We start from the raw sequence: 16,221 nt of genomic DNA, 5'->3' as shown, positions 1-16,221 counted from the left end.
AGAGATTGAAAGTGAGTGGATCAAAAAGATATTTCATGTGAGAAATGACGAGAATATGGAGGTCACAGTACTCATATCAGACAAAATAAGTGTTAAAAGCAATAGGGAATTCTTAGTAGTCCAGCGGTTAAGACTTGGTGCTTTCACTGCCATGGCCCTGGTTCAATCCCTGGTTCAGGAACTAAGATCCCACATGCTGCAACTACTGAGCCCATGTTCCCTAGAACTCGTGCTCTGCAATAAGGGAAGTCTGTGCATTGCAGCGTGAAGCCCTTGCACTGCAGCTGGAGAAAGCTCACATGCGGCAATGCACACCCAGCACAGCCAGAAACAAAAAAGTGAAAAACCAAGTACTAACAGACACAAAGGGAGAATTGATGGAATGCAATAATAGTAGGCGACTTTAACACCGCATTGACATTGTAGACATATTTTCTAGAGAGAAAATCAGTGAGGCAACAGAGATCCTAAATGACACAATAGAACAGTTAGGCTTAATTGTTAGCTACAGGACACTACATCCAAAAAAACCCAGAATATACATTCTTTATAAGTATCCGTGGAATATTCTCTAGGATAGACCACATAGTAGGACATAGAACAAATCTCAGCACGTTTAAGAGAACAAATTACTGCAAGCATCTTTTCTGATCACAACTGCATGAAATTAGAAATCAACCACAGAAAGGGAATTGAGGAAAAAATGATTACACACAGAGTAAACAGTGCTACTAAAAATCATCAATAGGTCAGAGATGAAATCAAAGAGAAACTCCTAAAGGCAAAAGGCAGTGAAAACAACCATATGAAGTCCATGGGTATAGCAGAAGCAGTCCTGAAAAGTTCATAGTCATACAGGCCCTTGTCAAAAAAAAAAAAAAAGAAAAGCCCAAATAAACCTAACCTACCACCTAAAAGAATTAGAGAAAGAAGAACAAACAAAACGTGAAGTCAGCAGAATAGAAATTAAACAATAGGAAAAAAAGTCAATAAAACCAAGAGTTGGGATTTTAAAAGGACAAAAATATTGATAAATCTCTAGCCAGGCTCACCAAGAATAAAGAGATGACCCAAATGAGGTAAGAAGAGAGAAGAAACGGCAACTGACACCTCAGAAATATTAAAAAAATCATTAGAAAATATCATGTCAGTTGCTGTCGGGTCCGACTCTTTGCAACCCCATAGATTGACTGCAGTACACCAGGCCTCCCTGTCCATCACCAACTCATGTAGTTGGTACTCAAACTCATGTCCATTGAGTTGGTGATGCCGTCCAACAATCTCATCCTCTTGTCCCCTTCTCCTCCTGCCTTCAATCTTTCCCAGCATCAGGGTCTTTTCAGATGAGTCAGTTCTTCGCAGCAGGTGGCCAAAGTATTGGAGTTTCAGCTTCACTGTCAGTCCTTCCAATGAATATTCAGGACTGTTTTCCTTTGGGATGGACTGGTTGGATCTCCTTGCAGTCCAAGGGACTCTCGAGTCTTCTCCAATACCACAGTTCAAAAGCATCAATTCTTCAGCACTCAGCTTTCTTTATAGTCCAACTCTCATATCCATGCATGACTACTGGAAAAACCAAAACTTTGACTAGAAGGACCTTTGTTGGCAAAGTAATGTCTCTACTTTTTAATATGCTGTCTAGGTTGGTCATAACTTTTCTTCCACGGAGCAAGCATCTTTTAATTTCATGGCCGTACTCACCATCTGCAGTGATTTTGGAGCCCAAAAAAACAGTCTGCCACTGTTTCCACTATTTCCCCATCTATTCACCATGAAGTGATGGGACCAGATGCCATGATCTTTGTTTTCTGAATGTTGAGCTTCAAGCCAACTTTCTCACTCTCCTCTTTAACTTTCATCAAGAGGCTCTTTAGTTCTTCACTTTCTGCCATAAGGGTGGTGTCATCTGCATATCTGAGGTTATTGATATTTCTCTCGGCAGTCTTAATTCCAGTTTGTGCTTCATCCAGCCCAGTGTTTCTCATGATGTACTCTGCATATAAGTTAAATAAACATACGAAAAGTTACATACCAGCAAAATGAACAACCTAGCTGTAACAGCCCATCAAAACTGAATCAAAAAGAAACGTAATTTGAATAGACCAGTCACTGGAAGTGAAACAGAATCCGTAATTTTAAAACTCCCTTCATATGTATAAAATAGATAACTAGTGAGAACCTACTGTATGGCGTAGGGAAGTCAGTGCATTGTGGTGACTTAAATAGGAAGGAAATTTTAAAAAGAGAGGGTATGTGTATATATATATGGGCGTCCCTGGTGGCTCAGCAGTAAAGAATCTGTCTGGAATGCAGGACACCTGGGTTCAATCCCTGGGTTGGGAAGATCACCTGAATTAGGGGGGAATGGCAACCCACTCCAGTACTCTTGCCTAGAGAATCGCATGGACAGAGGAGCCTGGCAGGCTGCAGTCTGTTGGGTCGCGTAGAGTCGGACACAACTGAAGAGACTAATCTGCAACAGCAGCATTTGTGTATATAGATACTATAACTGATTCACTTGCTGTACAGCAGAAACTTCCAATTAAAACAAAAAAAAAGCTCCGTGCAAACAGATGGCTTCACTGGAGAATTCTGCCAAACATACCAAGAACTTATATTAATCCTTCTCATACTCTTCCAGAAGGCTGAGGGGAGGAAACACTTCCAAAGTCAATCTGTGAATGTACCATCAGCCTGATACAAATCCAGGCCAATACCAAAAAATGATGACCGGCTATATCTTTGATGAATTCAAATGGAAAACTCTCAGCACAATATTAGCAAACCAAATCCAACAGCATCTGGAGAAGGAAATGGCAACCCACTCCAGTATTCTTGCCTAGAAAAAGTCCATAGATGAAGGAGCTTGGTAGGCTCCAGTCCATGGGTCACAAAGAGTTGGACACTACTGAGCAATTTCATTTCACATGTCTATGTCTATATACGAAAGATGTAAAAAATTTCAGAGTAGGATTCAGTTCAGTTCAGTTCAGTCGCTTAGTTGTGTCAGACTCTTTGCGACCCCATTTATATTCTACCATTGATGGACAATTGTTCATCAATAATAGAATATAAATTGTGAATTATTCATACAATATAATCTGTATCATAAGAAAATAAAATACTATTACTACCTAAGGGGTTAAACTCAAAATATTTTGAAATGATAGACATAAAATAACATGTAGTGATTCAACACTTTTACATAAAGATTTAAACCATGCAATTTGAGTAATGGTTGTAGGACTATCAATTTCCTTTGAGGAGAAAAATTGGATTAGTTACTTGGAAAGAGAAATAAAGTGATTTTTCTGATATTAAAAAAAAAAAACAAAAAAACAAATCCAACAGCATACAGAAAAGATCATATGCTACAATCAAGTTGGATTTGTCCCAGAGTCCCTAGGATGGTTCAACACATGAGTCAGTCAGTGTGATTAACCACATCAGCAGAAGAAAAGACCATGCGGTCATCTCAAAGAGATGGAGAAAAAGCATTTGACTCTCACCAAAGTAGGTATGGAGGAAACATTTCAACATAATAAGAACCAATCTTGACAGACCTATAGCCAACATAATGCTGAACGATGAGAAGCTGAAAGCCTTCCTGTTAACTTCTGGAAGAAGGCAAAGATCCCACTGTCATCATCTATTTAACAAAGTATTGGAACTCATAGCCAAAACAGTCAGGAAAAAGAAAGAGAAGACATCCAGACTGGAAGGGAAGAGGTGAAGTTGTCATTCATAATGCAGATGACGACTCTATATAGAAAACCCTAAAGACTCCACGCAAAAGCCACCCAAACTTACAAAGTGAATTCAGTAACATAGTAGGACATGAGGTTAATACACAGAAATCCGTGGCATTTCTTTATACTGAAATACCAGAAAGAGTAAAAATAGCTTCTCAGCCTTTGGTTAAGGTCAAGGGTAGAAAGAGTAAATCGTGCTTAAAATCGCGTGAAAAACAATTAAAATTTTAGAAATAAATCTGACCTGCTGCTGCTGCTAAGTCGCTTCAGTCGTGTCCAACTCTGCGACCCCAGAGGGATTCTCTAGGCAAAAACACTGGAGTGGGTTGCCATTTCCTTCTCCAAAACTTGACCAGGGAGGTGAAATATTTCTATGTTGAAAACTATGAAACACTGATAAAGGAAGTCGAAGATGATTCAAGGAAATGGAAAGATATCCCATGCCTTTGGAGTGGAGGAATTAACATAGTTAACATGGGCATACTGGACAAAGCAATCTGTAGGTTTAACGTGATTCCTATGAAATTACCCATGATGTTTTTCACCAAATGAGAACAAGTAATCCTAAAATTTGTATGAAACCAAAAAGACCCAGAATTACCAAAGCAATTCTGAGGGAAAAGAGCAAAGCTAGAGGCATAACCCTCCCAGACTTCAGACAATGCTACAAAGCTACAGTAATCAAAACTGTGTGTGATCTTCGTGTAAAGACAGACCTTTGGATCAGTGGGAGAGAATGGAGAGCCCAGAAATAAACCCACACGCCACGGTCCATTCACCTTTGAGAAAGGAGGCAAAAGTACACAATGGTGAGAAGACAGTCTCTTCAGCAAGTGGTATTGGGACAGCTGGACAGTCAGTCACATGTAAACCAATGAAGTTAAAGCACACCTTCACACCATATACAAAACCAAACTCAAAATGGCTTGAAAATGTAAATAGAAGACAGCACTATCAAGCTCCTAGCAGAGAATATAGGCGAAACATTACCAACACTGTTGTTCAGTCACTCAGTTGTGTCCAACTTTTCAACCCCATGGCCTGCAGCACGCCAGGCTTCCCTGTCCTTCACCGTCTCCCGGAGTTTGCTCAAACTCATGTCCATTGGTGGAATCTAAAAAATAATACAAATGGACTTATTTACGAAACAGAAACAGATTCATAGATGTAGAAAACAAACTTATGGTTACCAGAGGGTAAGGGGGTGGAGGGATAAAAGTTAAAAGAGTTGGGGGTTAGCAGATATACAGTACCATATGTAAAACAAATACGGAGTTACTGTGTAGCAGAGGGAACTGTGTTCAGTATCTTGTAATAGTGACATCTTGTGAGAACCAGAAAAGAATATATACATGTATAACCTAATCTCTTTACTATGCTTCTGAAACTAACAATATTGTAGTTCAATTTTTAAAATAGGTAAAAAAAATCAAAGCAGTCATAAAAGCAATAGATACCAGCCTTGAACCTTTTGTAAAACATAAGCTTGTGTGTGTTCACCAACTGTTGGGTGGCTGGCCAATGTGTTTTCTTAGGGGCTTGCTCCGTGGAGTCTTGTGGTGGTTTTATTTGGAAGTTCTAGCCAAGACGCGTCATTTGTGATTTCCTGTTTTCAAGTGGAGCAAGAACATAAAGGCAGCAGGGGCCTTCCTGATCACCCCCAATCTTTCATAATTGTCTGGCCTACCTTGTTTGGCTGCAGTCTTGAAGACAGTCTACCTTTATTGAGTATTGCCAAAGTGTACCAAATGTGTTTTCAGAGGGAGCTATTTTTTGTGGCTTTTATTTTTCTTTAATTAGTTACTAGTAGTATTTCTTTATGTAATTTGAACATTGTATAAATTGCTGCCACAGCAGTGTTCAGAGAGAGAGTCACCCACAGCTGTGATGTGTAGGGCCTGCCCCACTGAATTTGGGCCCGCTGCAGGTCAGTGCGGGACCACAAGCATGTAGCACCCCCACCTGCTGGCTTCCAGGACCCCAGCCTCCACTCGACCCCCAGTGTGGTTTGCAGAGGCCTGAGTGATGTTCCTGATGGGCAGAGGTGGGGTGGGTTGAGAGGTCACGTAGAGGGGGCTGAGCCCATCTGCTGTGGGGTGGGGGCGGGGCAGGTCCCCCCCGCCGGGAGCAGGCTGTTGGGTGGGCAGTGGCGGGTACTCGTGGCCAGGCAGGAGGGCAGGGCGCGTCCTGAGCTGTGGGCACCCCCTTTGTGGCGTGCTGCCTGCTCAGGGAGGTCCAGAGCCAGCCTTGTCTGTCGTGTGATGTCCATCTGCCTGCAACCCTGGGAGCTTCTGCAGGGGCCCTCTCATGGGGCTGAGCAGAACCCCCGGAGGCCAGGCTGTGTGCTCGGCCGGGGCCCTCCATCACTGCACAGGGTGGGAGTGACTCTACTCTGAGGCCTCAGCGCTCCTTCAACCCTTCTCCCAGGGCCACCACAGTCCGGTACAAAGGGAGGAACCTGCGGATCAAAGCACCCATGTGCCGCGCCCTGAAGAAACTCTGTGACCCCGATGGTACGTCAGACGCAGCTCCGCTGGGGCGGGCCAGGCCGGGCGTTGAGGGCCCGTTCCCGTCAGGGAGGCTTGCTGGACGACTGCGTTTAGTGATTTCCAGCCTGAGCTGAAAACGTCCCATGGCGTCCCGTGGCGGCCGAGCCTGGTTGATTGCTCCTGGACTGCGACTCCAGGCGCAGTGATGTGTCCACTCAGGCTTCTAGTCCAGCTCTGAAGCCCCAACTGTCCTGAGATGGTGCATTGGAGGTGTCAGGGCGAGTCTCCTGTGGCCAGGCCAGGGCCTGGCATAGCGGGCATGTGGTGGCTGTGGCAGATGTAGGGCCGCTCCTTGCCCTACCCTCTCCAGCGTTCCCCAGGGCTGCTTGCCCCTCCTCCTCTCTGGGCACCTTAGCGGTCCAACCAAGAGCTTCACCTTATCATCGAGGTCCGTCTGTACCCGGACAGACGGCTCTAAAGCCCCTTCCTATCGCAGGCCTGAGTGACGAAGAAGACCAGAAGCCAGTGCGCCTGCCCCTGAGAGTCCCTGTGGAGCTGCAGCCACGGAACAACCACGCCTGGGCCCGCGTGCAGAGCCTCGCCCAGAATCCGCGGCTCAGGTGAGGTGCTCGACGTTTGGAGGGGAGCGAGCTGCAAGGGACAGGGCTAGAGGGGCCCCTGGGGGAGCAGCAGCCACCCCAGTGCCCCGGCTCCACCTGAGGGTAGTGTGAGGGCTGCCTCGGCACGGGGTCCTCGGACTCCGGAGCTGCGTTTGCGTCGCTGGCTAGAGTTTTGCAGGCTGACAGCGGGTGTGAATGCATCACGTGGTCACAGGCCAACAGCTTCAGGGTCTTCCCTCCTCTTTCCCTGAGACCCGCTCCCTTTTTTCTCCTGCTGTGTCCCTGATGTGTGTCTGGCTATGCACCAGGCACCCAAGAATGGGTCATTCTCCAGTTCTCGTTATTTTGTAGATTAACTGCAGGCTCTTTGGGCTCTTTTAAGGGCCCCATTCAGGGCATTGGGCACCTTCACAGTGTGTTATAGCCGTGACCTCTGGTTGCAGAAATTTTCATTCCCCAAGAAGAAACCCCATGCCCACCTAACACTCACTCCCCATCCGCCTGCCCCTTCCCCAGGCCCCACCAGCCTCCCTACGCTGGTCCTTGTAGATTCACCAGTGCTGGACGTTTGACGTCAGCAGAAACTGTATGTGGGTCCTTTCTGTCTGACCTCTCTCAGTGAGCATTGTGGTCTCAGGGTTCATCTGTGTCGTAGCCTGGGTCAGGACTTCATTCCTCCCATACATATTTTTATTTTCTTGGGTTTCATTAAGGCTGGACCCAGTCTGACTCCTGAAGGAGCTGGTAGGAGAGAAAGGGCCGTTGTGCCAGGCCCTGTCCTGGTTGAGGCCTCGTCCTGTAAAGGGGCACTTGGGTTCTCCTGCTTTTTCTTGCAGTTTCACGTGGGCCTCCAGTTTTCTGTTTAAAGGGTTGGTATTAGGAAAGGAGCCAGGGGCTCTGCAGGGACGCTGTGGCTCGGGCCTTGAGATCCTGGCAGCGTCTTACACCCCAGCCTCCAGGACTCCCAGAAGGGCCCGCATGTCCCAGCCCCTGCCTCTGTCTGCCATTCTGTGTAGGATGATCGTGGAGCTACATCGGAAGGTCTCCAGCCTCATTGAGTTCCTGAAGCAGAAGTGGGCGCTTCACGAAGTGCGAATCGTATCTTTTTCTTACTGAAGCAGCCCTGGGACCCCACAGCACCTGCTGCCTGAGACTGGGGGCGTCTCCATCTCAGTCCTGGCTTTGCAGCAGAGCCCTGGGGTGTACCATTTGGGCCATGGGGTGGTGTGGAACAGAACTAAAACCCACAGCCCTTCGTCCTCTGGGCTTGAGGTCTGAGTCCCCTTTGTGGCTTCCTCACAGTGTGAGAACTCTTGTCATAACAGCCCTCCATGCCTGAATGGCTGCTGTGTGGCCCATGGGCTGTGGCCAAGGCACCCCTGCCAGCAGGTTGAGGGAAATGACTTGAGTTCAGCTCTCCATCTTCATGTCCTTCGCGGTCCCCAGCCCAGAGGGCAGGTGATGGGTGTAGGGCCCCTACAGAAGGAAGTGCCCCTCCTGTCTCCCCGAGGCCCAGTGGCCTGGGGGCGCGAGCTGGATCCTTAACGGTGGGCTCAGCGGAAGACGCTGGAGGAGCGGCAGTTGCAGGACTCGTTCTCGGAGCCGCCGCAGGAGAAGGTGGCGCTGCACTTGTTCCCGGGAGAGAACTGCACTCTGACGCCGCTGCCAGGCGTGGCCCGCGTGGTGCACTCCAAGGCCTTTTGCACGGTACACTGGCAGGAGGGCGGCCGGTGCAAGCAGAGCGCCAAGGACACCCACACGCTGCCCCCGGCCCAGATCCTGGGCATCCAGAGCGGGCAGGGCACAGCCAGGGGTCAGCTGAAGTGCCCGAGGGCCGTTTCTGAGGCCAAGGCCGGAGGGCGGCCCCCTCCCTCCACCGACGCCTCCCAGAGCTCCGGGGAGAGTTCCCCAGAAAGTGCCCCTGGGGAGGGGGCTGCCGCAATTTTCAGCAGCCCAGACGCCTCTGACAGGCTCCCTCCGGGGCTGCAGGATGCTGGGGGGCAGCTTGAGAAGACCCCAGCGGCCACCGCTGCAGAGGGCAGGGACGGCCCTGCCCGAGAGCCCGGGGCACCAGCTTGTTCCTGCGGCCAGCTCCCAGATCTGGAGGACGAGCTGTCCCTGCTGGACCCCTTCCCCCGCTACATGAAGTCCTGCCAGGACCTCATCATTCCCGAGCAGGGCCTCCACGTGGACCCGCGGCCTGCAGCCTGGCCGTCCCCAGAGGCCCGCAGCGCGGAGGGGGCCGACCTCGCCCGGACCAGGGCCCTGTCCCCTGTCCGTGGCCCGCCCGGCCCGGAGCCTCAGTCCAGCCCTGGGTTCCAGCCAGACATCTGCACTAAAGACTTGGTGGACACGCCTGCGGAGGAGCCTCAGGAGAAGGCGAGCCCCTCGGACCCTCTGCCTCAGGGCCAGCCCACGGCCAAGCCTCCGAAGGATGTCCCGGCCAGCCGGCTGGCCCAGCAGCTGCGCGAGGAGGGCTGGAGCCTGCAGACCGCGGAGGGCCTCACGCTGGCTGAGGTCTACCTCATGATGGGCAAGCCCGGCAAGCTGCAGCTCGAGTACGACTGGCTGGCTGTGCTAGGCCCAGGCGCCCCAGGCCCCCGCTCCGGCCCCCCGCCCACCACCTCCCACAAGCAGCGCCTCCTCAGCTGCCTGCTGAAGCTCATCTCCACTGAGGTCAACCCCCGGCTGGTAAGTGGGGTGCTCCAGAGAGGAGGGATTGGCCTTGGGGCAGGTGGTCGGGCCCAGGGGCTCCCAGAGGAGCTGGTCCGAGGCTGGCCTGTGGTTCCCTGGAGTGGGGTGGAGTGCACGCCGGGCCCTGGTGCCCTGTGGTGCAGGCCTTTGTCCTGTCCTGCGGGGCTCACGCAGGCTGCGCTGTGCCTGCCTGTGGGGAGGCCGCTGTGCCTAAGTGTGTGGACCACGGGGAGGAGCCTCGGACGGGCACGGGGGGGCAGCGTGGCCCAGAGCTGGGAACGGCAGGTTTCAGTGTGCTTGGGAAAGGTCTTCCGGGGGGAACGGTGGGGGCACAGCCGGGGTGCAGGGAGCAGAGCTTGGTAGGGGCTGGGCTGGGTGGAGTGTGGCCCGGGGACCTGGTAGCCAGCTGCCCGGGAGGTGGCTGGTTGGAGTGGTCTGGGGTTCCTTGCCAGGCTCCTGCTTGAGGGGCAATGGCTGCGATGGCCCTGGGAAAGGGTGCCCTGCTGGGTGCGCCTTGGTGAGGCCAGCGAGCAGAGCCCCCACATGGGCTGGAAGAGTCAGCTCTCCTGGCAGGAGAGCAGTGGTGCTGGGGGCCGGGGCAGTGAAGTCACAGGTGTGGTGCGCAGAAGGGGTGCCTGTGTGTTAGGGGCCCAGGCACTTGATGGCAGCCAGGCCGGCGGGAGCCGTGGCCTCAGGCAGGCCCACGAAACCCCTGAGGTGGGGGGTTTGACTCCGCAGAGGGCTCTTTGGCCGTGCTTGTGTTTAGCTTTAGAAATTATTCTCATGTTTCCTTTCTCTGATTCACAGAAGAGGCTTTAAGAAGGTGAGTCCCTGTGGCTTGCTGCTCGGCGTCCCCTCCTGTCACTGTGGGGTACAGCCTGTCTGTGCCACCATGGTAGTGAAGGCAGAGGGCTCCCAGAGGGCAGCAGCTGTTTTCCTGGGGGCCTGGGGCGCTGACCATGTGTCATGGCATGTGACCTCTGACCCTTTGCTGTCCCTCCACACTCAAGTGTATTTGTGTGTCTCCATCCCCGGCACTTGCTCCAAAAGCATCGTCCATGTGCCGAGTTGGCCAATGTCTCGGCCCGTTTCTGTCCCAGGCTCCAGAGACGAACACTGGCTCCACAGCCTCCTTGAGGCCTGCCCAGGAGGAGCAGTCAACGACGCCGCCAGGAAAAGTAGTGACCGTCAGCTCCCGCAGCCCGCGCTGCCCCCGAAACCAGGCTGCCCTCCGCCACAGCAAGGCCTTCTCGCCCAGCTCTGTACCTTGCTCCTCAGGTGAGGCTCGGATGGCCACATGCGGCGCTGGGCCTGCAGGGGCCTGGGGCTCCACTATGTTGGCCACAGGCTGGTGGATGGCGTGTGGGTAGAGAAATCACCACCACCTCACGGGGAGGGGAGAGCAGGGCCCAGTGCAAAAGCCCTGGGGTACTGTGTGGGAGCTGGCAGGAGATGTCGGGGACCCTGGCCAGTCTGTTCACCTTGGGGGATCTGTCTTCTGAGGTCACCAGGAGCCTCTGTGTCCTGCTGAACTGGTGGCTTAGAGCCTGAGGAGGGTTGGTTCTTTCTGGGTCTTAGAAAGGCTGCTTTTCTTTTCCCCTGAAATAATAGAATAGTGAGGCCTTCAGTTAAGGGATTCCCCACCAGCTGAACACAAATCTTGGAAAGCAAGACTGGCTTACCTGCTGGTCCACAGTTGTGTCTGGGAAGTAATTGTTCAGGGTCTTTTATTCAGTCATGTGGCAAATAAAACCCCAGGAGAGACAAAACCCGTTTCCCTAAGGCGTCGATTTACTTACTGTTTTTTTTTTAGAAAAAAAAAATACATCGTCGTGACTGGCATTGCTCACTCTGCACGCATTCTAAAGAGCGACGCTGGTGGAGGGTCAGGCCCCCTTCTCCTGCTGTCCGTGTTTTCTGTTTCCCTCCTGGTGTTGGTCTTTCTCTGGCTGTGGCCCCCTGTGGGGCAGCCACAGACTCTGAGCCCATTGTCCTCAGAGCAGAGGCACAGTCATCAGTTAAACCAGGGTGGTGCCAGCAGGTAGGCTTTATGGTCTACTCCACCTTCTCTCTGGGCTTCAGTTTTGTGATTCTGTGAACTCTTAAGTATCCACGTTTTTCCTTGATTGAGGATGCTTCTGGCCCAAGGCACCTGCAGTTCTAGAATCCTGACAGGCATTGGGAAGATTCGATCTCTGGACTGTGTGTGTCAATTCAGCCTCACAGATTTGCAAATAAAGAACAAAGAAAGGGAACCCGTCTCTTCCATGAAATAAGCTGCAGCAGCGGCTGTGATGAAAACAGTGAGCAGAGTCCCCAAATGTTGTTCAGTTGCTCTGCCGTGGCTGACTTTTGCGACCCCATGGACTGGAGCCCGCCAGGCTCCTCTGTCCATCGCGTTCTCTAGGCAAGAATACTGGAGTGGTTGACCATCTCCTTCAGGGGATCATCTGACCCAGAAATCGAAACCTCATCTCAAGTCTCCTGCATGGGCAGGTAGATTCTTTTTTTTTTCTTTGCAGGCAGATTCTTTACTGCCATGCCATGTGGGAAGCCCGGAGTCCCCAAATAGTAGTTCATAAATATTTTGTTCTTTTATCTTTGGGTCTTTTTTCTGTATAATCAGACTAAGACCAAGAGCATCAGTGGACCATGGTCCACAGCTTGCTGGTTGTAAATAAAGTTGTAAATAAAGTTTTATTTTATTTACACTGCCACTGGCTGACAGGTTGTCTGTGGCTGCTTTTGTGCTGAGTTCAGCAGAGACCGTGTGCTCAAGGCTGACTTCTTGTCTGGCCGTGTCCGGAGAGCATTTGCTGACCTCTGGTCTAGACTGGATGACTCGGAAGGTGCATCTGCCCTTCCACTGAGGTCAGCAGAGGTCAAGGAAAGCTCTGATGTGCTTACTTGATGAGGACCAGAATTTCAGGGAGAGGAGGAGAAAAGCAGCTTCTTAGAGGACGGATATACAGGAGATTTCTTTCTCGGACAGCAGATAGGGTCGTCAAGAATTCCTTTCTGATTTTCTTCCCGGTGGACGCCCTTCTGCACTGGTGGTGGTGCTCGGGGAGCATTGCCATCATCCCTTCTTCGTCTCTAGGTCTGAGAAACCCTCCGAGGCCCCTCTTGGTGGCCAGTCCTGCCAGCACGGGCAGCAGCGACTCAGATGGTGGCCTTTTTGCTGTCCCAACAACGTTGCCGCCCAACAGCCGGCATGGAAAGCTCTTCTTTCCCAACAAGGAGACAGAGCTGACATTCCGGCAGCACCTGAGCTCCATCAGCGTAAGTGGGCTCCCCCTCCCCCACCCCACCCCCGGCCGCCAGGCCGCCCAGGTGCAGACAGGGTGCATTCAGCCCAGCACTGTCTCCCCACAGATGCAGTCAGACTTTTTCCTGCCAAAGCCCAGGAAGCTGCGGAACCGGCACCTGCGGAAGCCGTTGGTGGTCCAGGTCAGCACCCCGCCCACCTGCGCACCTCCTTGAGGGCTGGCCCGTCCCGCTGGCCAGGCTGCTCAGAACATGCTGGTGTCCTCCTGGGTCTCAGGTTTACAATGTGAAGTGGGGAGGTCCTTGCCCTTTCCTCTTCCTTATTAATAATTAGGATAGATAAGAGTAGTCACAGCGATCGTATCTGTACCTGAAAATAAAGGCAGTCTCAGCACAGTATGAAACTGCTTAGAAGAAAAGACAGAAAGTTCTAGGGATTTGGGTTCCAAGAATGTCTGAGATTGGACTATATTTGAGGCTCTCAGAACATCTATTTATAAACACGTCAGTGGGAGCAGTTGGCAAGGTTTATGGGTCGGCCAGAGGCCAGACCTCTCCTGGGTTCGTCGTCATGAAGCTGGGAGCACCCATGGAGACCCACAGGGGAGAGCCGGGTGTGAGAGCCACAGGAGGAAGGGGGCGTTTTTACGTGGAAGTGACAGATGAAGGAGATGACGGTGAAAGAACTGTAGGCTTGGAAATGGATGAATGTTTGTGAATTAATGCATAGTTCTCCTTTTACTAGATGCAGAAATCTGTTCCTGTTTTGGAATTAATTTATTTAGGAATGAGGGATTGCATCACAGACCTCAGAAAGGAAGATGTATTCCAAGTGCCCCATGTTTTTTGTGCACCCTGATATAACATTGGGGCATTTAATTTTTAGTGTATTTGGTTAGATACATAGACCCTCCGCCCTGGACGAGCGAGCACACTTCCTGGCTTGGAGGTCGCACTGCAGCCCAGCGTCACAGCCAGGACACCCTTGCCACCTGCCTGTGGCTATTTTGTATTGTTCGTCAACAGTTTTATTGATACTAAGGAAGCCTGCCCGTTTAAAGCATACAGTTCAGGGTTTTAGTATGTTTGTGGGGTTATGCAGCCCCCTGCTGCATCATCCCAGAACCTTCTCATGCCCCAAACAGAACCCCGACCTGTTACCTGCACCGCTCCCTCCCAACCCTGGAGCCACTTCCTGTCTCTTGGGAGCTGCCAGTTCTGAGCATTTCACGTAACTGGAATCACACTTCATTTGTGGTTCCTTCACTTAACGGTCTTTGTAGGTCTCGCTGGCACACGGCCCTGGCCCTTCGGCTCCCTACTGTGCACGGCTGCTTTCACAGCAGCGGGGTGGACGCGAGTAGCCGCAACAGACACCGCGGGGCCAGGCTGTCCTGCCTGGCCCTTTCAAAGAGGCGCAAGGCTAGCCAGGGGTCCAGGGCCTCTCACCTCATGGACAGTCAGCGCACCGGCTCAAGGCGCCGGGCAGAGCCCAGGGAGGCCCCCCTGTGCACCCAGAGCTGTCGCGCCTCCAGCCTCCCTGGCTGACACACTCTGTCAGCGTGTCACATCGACAGCTGGCAGCGTCAGCGATGAGCCTGCTTCTCGTAGCCGGTGGTGGTCACTCTGCCTGTTTTCCCTCCACAGAGAACGCTGCTTCCGAGGCCATCCGAAAACCAGTCCCACAACGTCTGCTCCTTCTCCATCCTGTCGAATTCCTCCGTGACCGGTGGGCACTGTGGCTCCTCAGGAAGCTTTCCTTTCCTCGCAGCCCCGACTTGGGGAATCACAGGCGTCTGTCCCCATGGCTCTCTGCGTTACCTTCCAGGCTTTCCTGGGTCCATTCTATCAACGCACGCAGGGGGTGCAGCTGCAGTGGGCAGTGGGCCCAGGCAGTGGTGTGGGCAGGCAGGTGTTTACTGCTGACCAGTGGTTTGCAGGCAGTTTCCTCCCCAGGTGGGCTCGCATGGCCCTGGACGGGGTGCTGTGCTCAGTTCACTTTAGAGAAGGGTCTCTTGTCCACCCTGTCCATGATGTCTTCAGGCGTTTAGTCAGGTATGTGAGTCCGTAGGGGCATGACTTACGCTCCATACTCCCTCAAGCTCAGAGGGGCCTCTGTTCTTTGAAGTGAATCTTATGCAGAGAGATTGCTTCAGTGAAGTACGTATTCCATGCTTTATCCTTTCGGTCTTCATTTCCCAAGACCCAGACAGCAGTCAGTGGCTTTTTCTCACACCTACTTTTCAATGGCAGAATGCCTGCCAGGAAGGATCCAGGTGGAAGAGACAGAATTTTGGCCCTAGGTCTGAGGCTCTGACCATCTCAGAGGAGCCTGTGACTCAGCTCAGGGAACAGCCACCCTTAAAGGGCTTTTCCTGGGGGCGACAGCCATGACCACAGCCATTCAGCAGCCCCCCAGAGGTGCAGTGATGCTGCTGTCATAGGCAACAGTGCTTTCTGCCCACTGGGGTCCTCTGTGACTGCTGACTTCCTCAAGATAGCAAGTGTTAGGACATTCAGTGGTTTCCAGCTCGGCTCAGCATTGTGGTCGGGACCGTGGCTGTGCAGGAGCCTGGTTGGGAAGGGGAGTGTGTGCAGCCCTGCTGCGTGCCTAGCAGCTGTTGGCTTGTGCGGCTGATGTGTCTGCCTCCGCTCACATCCTCACAGGGAGAGGCTCCTTCCGGCCCGTCCAGTCCTCCCTGGCCAAAGCAGCTGTGTCCCGGCCGATCGTGCCCAAGGTCCTCCCCCCACAGGCCACGGGCCCCCTGGCCAGTAAGTCTGCGATTCTGCCTGATGTGTACACGAGGCCTGCATGTGGGGGTTCCCTCCGTGCGGGCATCGGGTGTCACGAGAGCAGAGCCTTGCATGTTGCTCCTTCTCCAGGTGCTATCGACCTAGCAGCTAAAAGTGCTGGCATCATCCCTGGGAGCCCCCTGCCAGTCCTGGACACAGATGGCTTGTCCGGCATCGCCCCGCTATCTTCAAATGAGGTGACAGTGGCTGTCACGGGGCCAGACTCCACCGGCCCCCACCAGAATGGAGACCCCCTCCCTGCTGTAGGGGTGAGTGTGTGTAGAGGGCTTCACCCAGCAGTCACCAGCTCTAGGGGTGGCACGTTAGGGTCCAGTCCCTGAGAGTCACAGACACAGGCTGGTGGTGTAGGACTCCAGCTCTGCTCTGGAGGGAGGAGGTCACTGAACAGGGAGGCCAGGGCCTGAGTGAGGCCACATGGCGCAGTGGGCGAGCCGTGGGTGGAGGCAGAGCGGCTGACGAGCCCAGGACTCTTGGCCACTCGGGTGCTGCCTTGGCCCCTTGCTCTGCGGGCAGCCCCTTAGGACTGAAGCCCACCCTGCCTGGGTACCACGAGCTCGACCTCTTGCTGTGGTGAGTTGGCTGTGC

General features: G+C 52.4%; 1 protein-coding gene across 2 annotated transcripts in view; it reads left to right on the top strand.

Annotated features, from left to right (window-relative positions):
• The window catches only part of CRAMP1 (cramped chromatin regulator homolog 1), a 44,968-nt gene that overhangs the window by 21,957 nt on the left and 6,790 nt on the right, over positions 1–16,221 (top strand). The window contains exons 7-17 of one of the 2 annotated variants that reach the window (XM_052663303.1): positions 6,180–6,265; positions 6,738–6,861; positions 7,878–7,959; positions 8,419–8,568; positions 8,851–9,552; positions 10,656–10,833; positions 12,656–12,837; positions 12,931–13,005; positions 14,470–14,551; positions 15,490–15,594; positions 15,706–15,884. In XM_052663303.1, coding sequence (XP_052519263.1) covers positions 6,180–6,265; positions 6,738–6,861; positions 7,878–7,959; positions 8,419–8,568; positions 8,851–9,552; positions 10,656–10,833; positions 12,656–12,837; positions 12,931–13,005; positions 14,470–14,551; positions 15,490–15,594; positions 15,706–15,884 — 1,945 coding nt within the window. Of the gene's footprint in view, positions 1–6,179; positions 6,266–6,737; positions 6,862–7,877; positions 7,960–8,418; positions 9,553–10,655; positions 10,834–12,655; positions 12,838–12,930; positions 13,006–14,469; positions 14,552–15,489; positions 15,595–15,705; positions 15,885–16,221 lie in introns of both variants that reach the window. The other variant, XM_052663295.1, reaches the window with a different exon arrangement.

Source organism: Budorcas taxicolor, chromosome 2, assembly GCF_023091745.1.
Source record: "Budorcas taxicolor isolate Tak-1 chromosome 2, Takin1.1, whole genome shotgun sequence".
NCBI classification, from domain to species: Eukaryota; Metazoa; Chordata; class Mammalia; order Artiodactyla; family Bovidae; genus Budorcas; species Budorcas taxicolor.
Note: the sequence above shows the minus strand (reverse complement) of the source record. Positions and strands in the feature narration are given on the sequence as shown.